This window comes from Podarcis muralis, chromosome 6 (assembly GCF_964188315.1).
Source record: "Podarcis muralis chromosome 6, rPodMur119.hap1.1, whole genome shotgun sequence".
NCBI classification, from domain to species: domain Eukaryota; kingdom Metazoa; phylum Chordata; class Lepidosauria; order Squamata; family Lacertidae; genus Podarcis; species Podarcis muralis.
The window spans coordinates 54,687,782-54,701,715 of record NC_135660.1 but is presented as its reverse complement, the minus strand read 5'-3'; the positions used below and the strand labels follow the sequence as shown (position 1 = coordinate 54,701,715).

The 13,934-nt window shown below is 41.6% G+C and overlaps 1 protein-coding gene across 1 annotated transcript in view; it reads right to left on the bottom strand.

The window, feature by feature from the left end:
* LOC114596818 (scavenger receptor cysteine-rich domain-containing protein DMBT1-like) overlaps positions 1-13,934 on the bottom strand; it is an 89,245-nt gene that overhangs the window by 10,640 nt on the left and 64,671 nt on the right. The window contains exons 28-31 of the mRNA XM_077930872.1: positions 12,505-12,643; positions 10,861-11,057; positions 9,963-10,007; positions 3,338-3,382 (exon numbers count right to left, since the gene is read on the bottom strand). Of these exons, the coding sequence (XP_077786998.1) occupies positions 3,338-3,382; positions 9,963-10,007; positions 10,861-11,057; positions 12,505-12,643 (426 nt within the window). The remainder of the gene's footprint in view (positions 1-3,337; positions 3,383-9,962; positions 10,008-10,860; positions 11,058-12,504; positions 12,644-13,934) is intronic.

Below are 13,934 nucleotides of genomic sequence, written 5' to 3'. Positions count from 1 at the left end.
TATCTTATTTCCCTATGTGGTTACAAAAGATGTTTCAAGCATGCAGATTTATGCTTACATTCTACTTACATTCCATTCAATTTTCCAAAACTTTATTCAAAAGTCTGTTCAATTTATTCTTTGTTTTGAAATAATGACTCAGTTACCTTTGGAACATATATCACGAATGCTTTCAAACTTTCAAATATGCACTAGTAACAACACCTAAGAGCTCCCCCCCCCATTCTTAATCAATTTCCCACTATTTATCTTTCATACTTCATGCCTATTGAGAAAGATTCAGCCTTGTAATGAAAAAGTAGGACTCACCAATAGGAGTAGAAGGAGCTGTTCACAAAGAAAGAGGAACATTGATATGCATTGGTAAGTAATAGGCATGCCACTATTATCAGTTAATATTCATCAGTATTTTTACCCAGTGAACCCAGCAACCCTGTGCCCCTTGAGGGAACTGCCCTGTGGGCCACAGAAATAATCAGATCTCCCTCCGTCAGAGCAGAGGGAGATGTCTGAGGTTGACCTTGGTTCCCTTCTGCAGATTTGTAGTGTTCAATTAAATGTGGCCCAGTTCACTCAATGTGTGTGTCTAATTTCCCGGTGTGGTCACAAAAGAAGTTTTTACATGCAGACTTACGATCTATTTCTTTAGTGGTCGGTTCTTCAGTTGTGGATAGAACTAGTAAGAAAGAACAGAATCAATCAGATTGTGGTAGAATGTGTTAATATTAAGCCAAACATTGAACAACCAGACCTTCTCTCCATGGAACTCTGACAACTGTAGCTTTGAGAGGGCGATGAGGGCCTTCTAACAATTCTCCACACCCTTAACAAGCTAAAATTCCCAAGAATCTTTGGGGAAAGGATCTGTGGCACAAGAGGCAATCCTTGCAGTAAGGGCCTGAAGGTTTACTACTCAGTGTAACTAACACTGGATATTTTTCAGTGGACCACCAAACCCAAGAAGCATCTAGCCTCAGCACTACTGCATCAGGATAGAAATGGAAGATTTCTAAAATGCTGATGGTAGTTTGTTCCTAGAAGAAAATAAATGGGGAATAAAGTTGTAACCAAAAGCCAGGTTGCTATGCCATGCCTAATACAGCTCAGTAAAGATAAAGGTACCCCTGCCCGTGCGGGCCAGTCGTGTCCGACTCTGGGGTTGCGCGCCCATCTCGCTTAAGAGGCCGGGGTCCAGCGCTGTCCGGAGAAACTTCCGGGTCACGTGGCCAGCATGACGAAGCTGCTCTGGTGAGCCAGCGCAGCACACGGAAATGCCGTTTACCTTTCCACTATAAAGCAGTACCTATTTATCTACTTGCACTTAGGGGTGCTTTCGAACTGCTAGGTGGGCAGGAGCTGGGACCGAACGATGGGAGCTCACCCTGCCGCGGGGATTCGAACCGCCGACCATGCGATCGGCAAGTCCTAGGCGCTGAGGTTTTACCCACAGCGCCACCTGGGTTACAAGATACCTATTGCCTCCAGTTTCTTACACACAAACACAAACACACACACACACACACACACACACACACAATTTCCATTCAATTTTCCAAACTGTTTTTCAAAAGTCGGTTCAATTTATTCCTTGTTTTGAAATAATGACTCAGTTACCTTTGGATCATATATCACTAATACTTTCAGACTTTCAAATATGTACTAGCAACTACACCTAAGAGCTCCCCCCTGCCCAATTCTTATTCGATTTCCCACTATGTATCTATCATACTTCATGCCTATTGAGAAAGATTGAGACGGAATAAAAAAAGTAGGACTCACCAGGAGGTGTAGAAGGAGCTGTTCACAAAGAAAGAGAAACATTGATATGCATTGGTAAGAAATAGGCATGTCACTATTATCTATTAATATTCATCAGTATTTTTACCCAATGAAGCCAGCAACCCTGTGCCCCTCGAGGGAACTGCCCTGTGGGCCACAGAAATAATCAGATCTCCCTCCATGAGAGCAGAGGGAGATGTCTGAGGTTGACCTTGGTTCCCTTCTGCAGATTTGCAGTGTTAAATTAAATGTGGCTCAGTTCACCCAATGTGTGTGTCTAATTTCCCGGTGTGGTCACAAAAGAAGTTTCTACATGCAGACTTACACTCTGTGACTATAGTGGTCGGTTCTCCAGTTGTGGATAGAACTAGTAAGAAAGAACAGAATCAATCAGATTGTGGTAGAATGTGTTAATATTAAGCCAAACATTGAACAACCAGACCTTCTCTCCATGGAACTCTGACAACTGTAGCTTTGAGAGGGCGATGAAGACCTCCTAACAATTCTCCACACCCCTAACAAGCTAAAATTCCCAAGAATCTTTGGGGAAAGTATCTGTGGCACAAGTGGCAATCCTTGTAGTAAGGGCCTGAAGGTATCCTACTCAGTATAACTAACACTGGATATATTTTAGTGGACCACCAAACCCAAGAAGCATCTAGCCTCAGCACTACTGCATCAGGATAGAAATGGAAGATTTCTAAAAAGCTGATGGTAGTTTGTTCCTAGAAGAAAAGAAATGGGGAACAAAGTTGTAACCAAAAGCCAGGTTGCTATGCCATGCCTAATACAGCTCAGTAAAGATAAAGGTACCCCTGCCCATGCGGGCCAGTCGTGTCCGACTCTGGGGTTGCGCGCCCATCTCGCTTAAGAGGCCGGGGGCCAGCGCTGTCCGGAGACACTTCCGGGTCACGTGGCCAGCATGACGAAGCTGCTCTGGTGAGCCAGCGCAGCACACAGAAATGCCGTTTACCTTCCCACTATAAAGCAGTACCTATTTATCTATTTGCACTTAGGGGTGCTTTCGAACTGCTAGGTGGGCAGGAGCTGGGACCGAAGGATGGGAGCTCACCCTGCCGCGGGGATTCGAACCGCCGACCATGCGATCGGCAAGTCCTAGGCGCTGAGGTTTTACCCACAGCGCCACCTGGGTTACAAGATACCTATAGCCTCCAGTTTCTTACACACATACACACACACACACACACACACACACACAATTTCCATTCAATTTTCCAAACTGTTTTTCAAAAGTCGGTTCAATTTCTTCCTTGTTTTGAAATAATGACTCAGTTACCTTTGGAACATATATCACTAATACTTTCAGACTTTCAAATATGTACTAGCAACTACACCTAAGAGCTCCCCCCCCCCCCCAATTCTTAATCGATTTCCCACTATATATGTTTCATACTTCATGCCTATTGAGAAAGATTCAGACTTGGAATAAAAAAAGTAGGACTCACCAGGAGGAGTAGAAGAAGCTGTTCACAAAGAATACAATTAAAGGGAGAGCATTTAAAATGAATGACATAAAAGAAAAAGAACAAGGTCTTACCAGCTGTTGATTCATTGAGAGGTGGTTTAGTAGTTGTTTCTATTCCTATTTAGGTAAACAAATAGTACAATAAAAGTACTATTACACTGATGTTAAGATCCTAGCAGTAATATATCCAATAACCTAGGAACATATGGCAGCTATTCTTCATTGACAAAAGTCACCAGTGTGTGTGTGTGTGCGCGCGCGTGCGTGCGTACGTGCACACGCCTTATTTATACAGCAAAAAAATATCAATACAATTAAAGGGAGAACATTTAAAATGAAATGCAAGTAAATCAGGATGCTTAATACATACAAAAAGCCTGGTGGAATAAAATATTCTCCTACAACATTAACAAAAAAACGTGTCAGTGGCGAGATGCTGCTTCAGTTGTTGCTAAAGTGAAGCATTGCCTTATTCTTCAAAGTGTGCATGTCAAGGGGCTAGAAATTTTAACATGGCAGAAGATTGTGCATTCAGATCTTACTTTGGTCCCTCACAGGAAAAATACCTTTGATCTATCCAACTGCAAACTGATACCATTCATGCAAACAGGAAAGTTAAGCAAAGTAAATATCCTATTCATCTCTGGATAAGTCACAAAAACTGTGCCATAATCCGACCAGCCTATGGGTTTGTATGTTGGTATGATCCTAGACAAAGGGTGGGGAGCCTGTGGCCCACCCAATGTTGCTAGATCACAACTCACATCATCCCTGATCTTTGCCTATGCTGGTAGGGATTGATGGGAGTTGGAGACCATCTGGAGAACCACAAGTTCCCCATCTCTGCCCAAGACATATGTTGATTTTCAGCTTACATTGCATCCTCAAACCAGAACAACATTAATCTAACACAACAGATACTAGAAATGTCCTAGAACTAGATAAATAGATAACTCTTACTTAATGGAATAGAATAGTAAGAAGCATAAAACCCATTTCCTGAGTAATATGAATCTCTGTGCAGCAGAATAGTCATTGTGTTGGAAGTTGATATGTAGGTATAGTTGAGATAGATGCCAGAGCAAGTTCTTCCAAGCGGAGTGGAGACATATGGGTACCCATCGAAGATCTCAATATATTCTTTATTGCAGTCCAGACTGTATAAAGGTAGGTCAGCAAGTCACTCTTTGTGTATAAAATTATGCCATCATTTCACACATCAGATTTTCACATTAAGTAAAGAAAAGTTACGTAGGTTGCTTATATATGGCGGTTCAATTTCATAATGGGTCACTATCACAAATGATTCACTGACAATAGCGTTATCGTTCTTTACTTATCAGGGTTTCCCTGGAAATAATAAATCCAGGAGGGGGCAGATATGGGCTGGCATTTTGATGACAATGACAATGTTTGGACACTGCAAATCACATGTACATATGAGGAGCAAAGATGTCACATTGAACATTCAAGTGAACATTCAAGCACCCTTTGATTCTCTCTTTGGTGACACATATGCCAGAATATAAAGGTAAATACATAGATTCAGTGGAGCTGACCTGAATTCCGAACATATTAAAGTAATGTTATGATTGGTTCTGCCCGTGAGAAGCCCACCCTACATCTATGATACTATGGAGATGGTTCAGTAAATGTCAGCTGAGTGATAAGCTAGGTGGCTGATGAGGCTCTCAGATGTATCCCAGATTAGCTCAACCTAAAAGAGTGGCATGCCTATGTACATATCAAGGTCATGTCAGACCTCTGCCCCATTACGTCCAGTACAGTCTGCTCCACCTGGCAATGGCTTTCCAGTGTCACAGTTATAGGTCTTTCCCAGCCTTGCTCCTGAAAATGCCCAGAATTCAAATATTCAAATTTACAAATTTATTCAAATATATATGCATACAATTTAACCACTTTGCTATTGAATGATGTCTCCTCTGGCTGGAACAGCATAATTTGCTTTAAAGACAAGATTCACAAAAGACTTGTCTTTTTTACTCATCTTTCAATGCCTCAGTGAAAGGGCCTGTCCTTCATATTTCCTAAGAAAGCATTAAAAAGTGGACCCTTTTGTTTTCAGGAAAGGGCCAATATCTACCACTTGTAGAGTTTGTAATAAAAATGTGTTTATGGTGTATTTTCTTTGGAAGGTTTTTAATTTGTATGGGATTTCATCTCGTGTAGGGCAGAACCGCATGATCAGTTAGCAGGATTCAATCTGATGGCTATCACATGCTGAGTTTGTTGGATAGAATCAGGGTCCCTCATGCAGAGAGTTCTGCTTGTGTTCAAGTGAATACAAGTAGAAATTCTATGCAGACCCTCCCTGTGCGACACAGAGAAGGTTGGAGGCTGAGAGGGAAGGAGCAAAGCAGACAGACAGGTTAAGGGCAGGGCTTGCATAAACATTCTGACCTCCCTACAAAGTTCGGTGCTTACAAATTCAGGAAAACACCTCAACACATCTATCTTTTCAAGCACAGAGAAGAACAGCCACCCATAACCTATTAAAGTCCTCAGGTAATGACAAAACCATGAATTAATATCATGTGCAGGTGCCTGTGGAAAGTGGAAAAACATTCAGTTCCTTACACTTACCGAATATAAGAAAACTGGAGAACTATTTGTCTATCAGGGCTCACTTGAATTTCCCAGCTACACTGTATAATGGCACCGTTTCCAGGATAATATGGTCCAGAGATAGATCCATTTGGAAGGGAGAGAAAGCCACCACATACTAGAAAACACAATATTTTGTGCATGTAAGCCAAAATAGAATTTTGTACAGAGAAATCTGAAATGAAATCCAGCTTAATTTAAACTCTTCCTCCCTCCCTCCCCCAACTTGATTGCATTAACTCTCTCCTTCTGTTATTAATAAGCAAATAATTGGCCCTTTTAGGTTGAAGCTGGAGGCCTCCAATATCCTTGCCCCTATTAAATTACTAATATATTTGTGGGCAGGATGTTTTTAATGCATTTCTCTTTCCTCTTGGTTTTACTTCATCTCAAGGGTGAGAGTTGCCTGTCTGTTTGGTTGGTTGTAAATCACTTTGTTGTTAAATAGGTTAATTAATAAGTTATCAGGTAGTTAAGGTTTGGTGAGCACCCTTAGGTACTTTTCTGAGCCTTGCCTTCTGAGTTGTGAGACCCACTGACAGAATAAGAAGTACCTTTGAGGCCAACCTGTAAAACCCCATCTAAGTTATGGGGCTTAAGGTGAAATGATGCCTCTTATTCTGGTCAGAGTTGGTTCACCCTGTTTGCTATTTGAAGATAGTATTGTGCACTTTGGTTCCCTTCAGCAGATCTGTTGTGTTAAATTAAATGTGGCTCATTCCGCCCAGTGTGTGTATCTTATTTCCCTATGTGGTTACAAAAGATGTTTCAAGCATGCAGATTTATGCTTACATTCTACTTACATTCCATTCAATTTTCCAAAACTTTATTCAAAAGTCTGTTCAATTTATTCTTTGTTTTGAAATAATGACTCAGTTACCTTTGGAACATATATCACGAATGCTTTCAAACTTTCAAATATGCACTAGTAACAACACCTAAGAGCTCCCCCCCCCATTCTTAATCAATTTCCCACTATTTATCTTTCATACTTCATGCCTATTGAGAAAGATTCAGCCTTGTAATGAAAAAGTAGGACTCACCAATAGGAGTAGAAGGAGCTGTTCACAAAGAAAGAGGAACATTGATATGCATTGGTAAGTAATAGGCATGCCACTATTATCAGTTAATATTCATCAGTATTTTTACCCAGTGAACCCAGCAACCCTGTGCCCCTTGAGGGAACTGCCCTGTGGGCCACAGAAATAATCAGATCTCCCTCCGTCAGAGCAGAGGGAGATGTCTGAGGTTGACCTTGGTTCCCTTCTGCAGATTTGTAGTGTTCAATTAAATGTGGCCCAGTTCACTCAATGTGTGTGTCTAATTTCCCGGTGTGGTCACAAAAGAAGTTTTTACATGCAGACTTACGATCTATTTCTTTAGTGGTCGGTTCTTCAGTTGTGGATAGAACTAGTAAGAAAGAACAGAATCAATCAGATTGTGGTAGAATGTGTTAATATTAAGCCAAACATTGAACAACCAGACCTTCTCTCCATGGAACTCTGACAACTGTAGCTTTGAGAGGGCGATGAGGGCCTTCTAACAATTCTCCACACCCTTAACAAGCTAAAATTCCCAAGAATCTTTGGGGAAAGGATCTGTGGCACAAGAGGCAATCCTTGCAGTAAGGGCCTGAAGGTTTACTACTCAGTGTAACTAACACTGGATATTTTTCAGTGGACCACCAAACCCAAGAAGCATCTAGCCTCAGCACTACTGCATCAGGATAGAAATGGAAGATTTCTAAAATGCTGATGGTAGTTTGTTCCTAGAAGAAAATAAATGGGGAATAAAGTTGTAACCAAAAGCCAGGTTGCTATGCCATGCCTAATACAGCTCAGTAAAGATAAAGGTACCCCTGCCCGTGCGGGCCAGTCGTGTCCGACTCTGGGGTTGCGCGCCCATCTCGCTTAAGAGGCCGGGGTCCAGCGCTGTCCGGAGAAACTTCCGGGTCACGTGGCCAGCATGACGAAGCTGCTCTGGTGAGCCAGCGCAGCACACGGAAATGCCGTTTACCTTTCCACTATAAAGCAGTACCTATTTATCTACTTGCACTTAGGGGTGCTTTCGAACTGCTAGGTGGGCAGGAGCTGGGACCGAACGATGGGAGCTCACCCTGCCGCGGGGATTCGAACCGCCGACCATGCGATCGGCAAGTCCTAGGCGCTGAGGTTTTACCCACAGCGCCACCTGGGTTACAAGATACCTATTGCCTCCAGTTTCTTACACACAAACACAAACACACACACACACACACACACACACACACAATTTCCATTCAATTTTCCAAACTGTTTTTCAAAAGTCGGTTCAATTTATTCCTTGTTTTGAAATAATGACTCAGTTACCTTTGGATCATATATCACTAATACTTTCAGACTTTCAAATATGTACTAGCAACTACACCTAAGAGCTCCCCCCTGCCCAATTCTTATTCGATTTCCCACTATGTATCTATCATACTTCATGCCTATTGAGAAAGATTGAGACGGAATAAAAAAAGTAGGACTCACCAGGAGGTGTAGAAGGAGCTGTTCACAAAGAAAGAGAAACATTGATATGCATTGGTAAGAAATAGGCATGTCACTATTATCTATTAATATTCATCAGTATTTTTACCCAATGAAGCCAGCAACCCTGTGCCCCTCGAGGGAACTGCCCTGTGGGCCACAGAAATAATCAGATCTCCCTCCATGAGAGCAGAGGGAGATGTCTGAGGTTGACCTTGGTTCCCTTCTGCAGATTTGCAGTGTTAAATTAAATGTGGCTCAGTTCACCCAATGTGTGTGTCTAATTTCCCGGTGTGGTCACAAAAGAAGTTTCTACATGCAGACTTACACTCTGTGACTATAGTGGTCGGTTCTCCAGTTGTGGATAGAACTAGTAAGAAAGAACAGAATCAATCAGATTGTGGTAGAATGTGTTAATATTAAGCCAAACATTGAACAACCAGACCTTCTCTCCATGGAACTCTGACAACTGTAGCTTTGAGAGGGCGATGAAGACCTCCTAACAATTCTCCACACCCCTAACAAGCTAAAATTCCCAAGAATCTTTGGGGAAAGTATCTGTGGCACAAGTGGCAATCCTTGTAGTAAGGGCCTGAAGGTATCCTACTCAGTATAACTAACACTGGATATATTTTAGTGGACCACCAAACCCAAGAAGCATCTAGCCTCAGCACTACTGCATCAGGATAGAAATGGAAGATTTCTAAAAAGCTGATGGTAGTTTGTTCCTAGAAGAAAAGAAATGGGGAACAAAGTTGTAACCAAAAGCCAGGTTGCTATGCCATGCCTAATACAGCTCAGTAAAGATAAAGGTACCCCTGCCCATGCGGGCCAGTCGTGTCCGACTCTGGGGTTGCGCGCCCATCTCGCTTAAGAGGCCGGGGGCCAGCGCTGTCCGGAGACACTTCCGGGTCACGTGGCCAGCATGACGAAGCTGCTCTGGTGAGCCAGCGCAGCACACAGAAATGCCGTTTACCTTCCCACTATAAAGCAGTACCTATTTATCTATTTGCACTTAGGGGTGCTTTCGAACTGCTAGGTGGGCAGGAGCTGGGACCGAAGGATGGGAGCTCACCCTGCCGCGGGGATTCGAACCGCCGACCATGCGATCGGCAAGTCCTAGGCGCTGAGGTTTTACCCACAGCGCCACCTGGGTTACAAGATACCTATAGCCTCCAGTTTCTTACACACATACACACACACACACACACACACACACACACAATTTCCATTCAATTTTCCAAACTGTTTTTCAAAAGTCGGTTCAATTTCTTCCTTGTTTTGAAATAATGACTCAGTTACCTTTGGAACATATATCACTAATACTTTCAGACTTTCAAATATGTACTAGCAACTACACCTAAGAGCTCCCCCCCCCCCCAATTCTTAATCGATTTCCCACTATATATGTTTCATACTTCATGCCTATTGAGAAAGATTCAGACTTGGAATAAAAAAAGTAGGACTCACCAGGAGGAGTAGAAGAAGCTGTTCACAAAGAATACAATTAAAGGGAGAGCATTTAAAATGAATGACATAAAAGAAAAAGAACAAGGTCTTACCAGCTGTTGATTCATTGAGAGGTGGTTTAGTAGTTGTTTCTATTCCTATTTAGGTAAACAAATAGTACAATAAAAGTACTATTACACTGATGTTAAGATCCTAGCAGTAATATATCCAATAACCTAGGAACATATGGCAGCTATTCTTCATTGACAAAAGTCACCAGTGTGTGTGTGTGTGTGTGTGTGTGCGCGCGCGTGCGTGCGTACGTGCACACGCCTTATTTATACAGCAAAAAAATATCAATACAATTAAAGGGAGAACATTTAAAATGAAATGCAAGTAAATCAGGATGCTTAATACATACAAAAAGCCTGGTGGAATAAAATATTCTCCTACAACATTAACAAAAAAACGTGTCAGTGGCGAGATGCTGCTTCAGTTGTTGCTAAAGTGAAGCATTGCCTTATTCTTCAAAGTGTGCATGTCAAGGGGCTAGAAATTTTAACATGGCAGAAGATTGTGCATTCAGATCTTACTTTGGTCCCTCACAGGAAAAATACCTTTGATCTATCCAACTGCAAACTGATACCATTCATGCAAACAGGAAAGTTAAGCAAAGTAAATATCCTATTCATCTCTGGATAAGTCACAAAAACTGTGCCATAATCCGACCAGCCTATGGGTTTGTATGTTGGTATGATCCTAGACAAAGGGTGGGGAGCCTGTGGCCCACCCAATGTTGCTAGATCACAACTCACATCATCCCTGATCTTTGCCTATGCTGGTAGGGATTGATGGGAGTTGGAGACCATCTGGAGAACCACAAGTTCCCCATCTCTGCCCAAGACATATGTTGATTTTCAGCTTACATTGCATCCTCAAACCAGAACAACATTAATCTAACACAACAGATACTAGAAATGTCCTAGAACTAGATAAATAGATAACTCTTACTTAATGGAATAGAATAGTAAGAAGCATAAAACCCATTTCCTGAGTAATATGAATCTCTGTGCAGCAGAATAGTCATTGTGTTGGAAGTTGATATGTAGGTATAGTTGAGATAGATGCCAGAGCAAGTTCTTCCAAGCGGAGTGGAGACATATGGGTACCCATCGAAGATCTCAATATATTCTTTATTGCAGTCCAGACTGTATAAAGGTAGGTCAGCAAGTCACTCTTTGTGTATAAAATTATGCCATCATTTCACACATCAGATTTTCACATTAAGTAAAGAAAAGTTACGTAGGTTGCTTATATATGGCGGTTCAATTTCATAATGGGTCACTATCACAAATGATTCACTGACAATAGCGTTATCGTTCTTTACTTATCAGGGTTTCCCTGGAAATAATAAATCCAGGAGGGGGCAGATATGGGCTGGCATTTTGATGACAATGACAATGTTTGGACACTGCAAATCACATGTACATATGAGGAGCAAAGATGTCACATTGAACATTCAAGTGAACATTCAAGCACCCTTTGATTCTCTCTTTGGTGACACATATGCCAGAATATAAAGGTAAATACATAGATTCAGTGGAGCTGACCTGAATTCCGAACATATTAAAGTAATGTTATGATTGGTTCTGCCCGTGAGAAGCCCACCCTACATCTATGATACTATGGAGATGGTTCAGTAAATGTCAGCTGAGTGATAAGCTAGGTGGCTGATGAGGCTCTCAGATGTATCCCAGATTAGCTCAACCTAAAAGAGTGGCATGCCTATGTACATATCAAGGTCATGTCAGACCTCTGCCCCATTACGTCCAGTACAGTCTGCTCCACCTGGCAATGGCTTTCCAGTGTCACAGTTATAGGTCTTTCCCAGCCTTGCTCCTGAAAATGCCCAGAATTCAAATATTCAAATTTACAAATTTATTCAAATATATATGCATACAATTTAACCACTTTGCTATTGAATGATGTCTCCTCTGGCTGGAACAGCATAATTTGCTTTAAAGACAAGATTCACAAAAGACTTGTCTTTTTTACTCATCTTTCAATGCCTCAGTGAAAGGGCCTGTCCTTCATATTTCCTAAGAAAGCATTAAAAAGTGGACCCTTTTGTTTTCAGGAAAGGGCCAATATCTACCACTTGTAGAGTTTGTAATAAAAATGTGTTTATGGTGTATTTTCTTTGGAAGGTTTTTAATTTGTATGGGATTTCATCTCGTGTAGGGCAGAACCGCATGATCAGTTAGCAGGATTCAATCTGATGGCTATCACATGCTGAGTTTGTTGGATAGAATCAGGGTCCCTCATGCAGAGAGTTCTGCTTGTGTTCAAGTGAATACAAGTAGAAATTCTATGCAGACCCTCCCTGTGCGACACAGAGAAGGTTGGAGGCTGAGAGGGAAGGAGCAAAGCAGACAGACAGGTTAAGGGCAGGGCTTGCATAAACATTCTGACCTCCCTACAAAGTTCGGTGCTTACAAATTCAGGAAAACACCTCAACACATCTATCTTTTCAAGCACAGAGAAGAACAGCCACCCATAACCTATTAAAGTCTTCAGGTAATGACAAAACCATGAATTAATATCATGTGCAGGTGCCTGTGGAAAGTGGAAAAACATTCAGTTCCTTACACTTACCGAATATAAGAAAACTGGAGAACTATTTGTCTATCAGGGCTCACTTGAATTTCCCAGCTACACTGTATAATGGCACCGTTTCCAGGATAATATGGTCCAGAGATAGATCCATTTGGAAGGGAGAGATAGCCACCACATACTAGAAAACACAATATTTTGTGCATGTAAGCCAAAATAGAATTTTGTACAGAGAAATCTGAAATGAAATCCAGCTTAATTTAAACTCTTCCTCCCTCCCTCCCCCAACTTGATTGCATTAACTCTCTCCTTCTGTTATTAATAAGCAAATAATTGGCCCTTTTAGGTTGAAGCTGGAGGCCTCCAATATCCTTGCCCCTATTAAATTACTAATATATTTGTGGGCAGGATGTTTTTAATGCATTTCTCTTTCCTCTTGGTTTTACTTCATCTCAAGGGTGAGAGTTGCCTGTCTGTTTGGTTGGTTGTAAATCACTTTGTTGTTAAATAGGTTAATTAATAAGTTATCAGGTAGTTAAGGTTTGGTGAGCACCCTTAGGTACTTTTCTGAGCCTTGCCTTCTGAGTTGTGAGACCCACTGACAGAATAAGAAGTACCTTTGAGGCCAACCTGTAAAACCCCATCTAAGTTATGGGGCTTAAGGTGAAATGATGCCTCTTATTCTGGTCAGAGTTGGTTCACCCTGTTTGCTATTTGAAGATAGTATTGTGCACTTTGGTTCCCTTCAGCAGATCTGTTGTGTTAAATTAAATGTGGCTCATTCCGCCCAGTGTGTGTATCTTATTTCCCTATGTGGTTACAAAAGATGTTTCAAGCATGCAGATTTATGCTTACATTCTACTTACATTCCATTCAATTTTCCAAAACTTTATTCAAAAGTCTGTTCAATTTATTCTTTGTTTTGAAATAATGACTCAGTTACCTTTGGAACACATATCACGAATGCTTTCAAACTTTCAAATATGCACTAGTAACAACACCTAAGAGCTCCACCCCCCCACTTCCTTGTGGGCCACAGAAATAATCAGATCTCCCTCTGTCAGAGCAGAGGGAGATGTCTGAGGTTGACCTTGGTTCCCTTCTGTAGATTTGTATGTTAAATTAAATGTGGCTCAGTTCACTCAATGTGTATGTCTTATTTCCCAGTATGGTCACAAAAGAAGTTTCTACATGCCGACTTACGATCTATTTCTTTAGTGGTCAGTTCTCCAGTTGTGGATTGAACTAGTAAGAAAGAACAGAATCGATCAGATTGTGGTAGAATGTGTTAATATTAAGCCAAACATTGAACAACCAGACCTTCTCTCCATGGAACTCTGACAACTGTAGCTTTGAGAGGGCGATGAGGGCCTTCTAACAATTCTCCACACCCTTAACAAGCTAAAATTCCCAAGAATCTTTGGGGAAAGGATCTGTGGCACAAGTGGCAATCCTTGTAGTAAGGGCCTGAA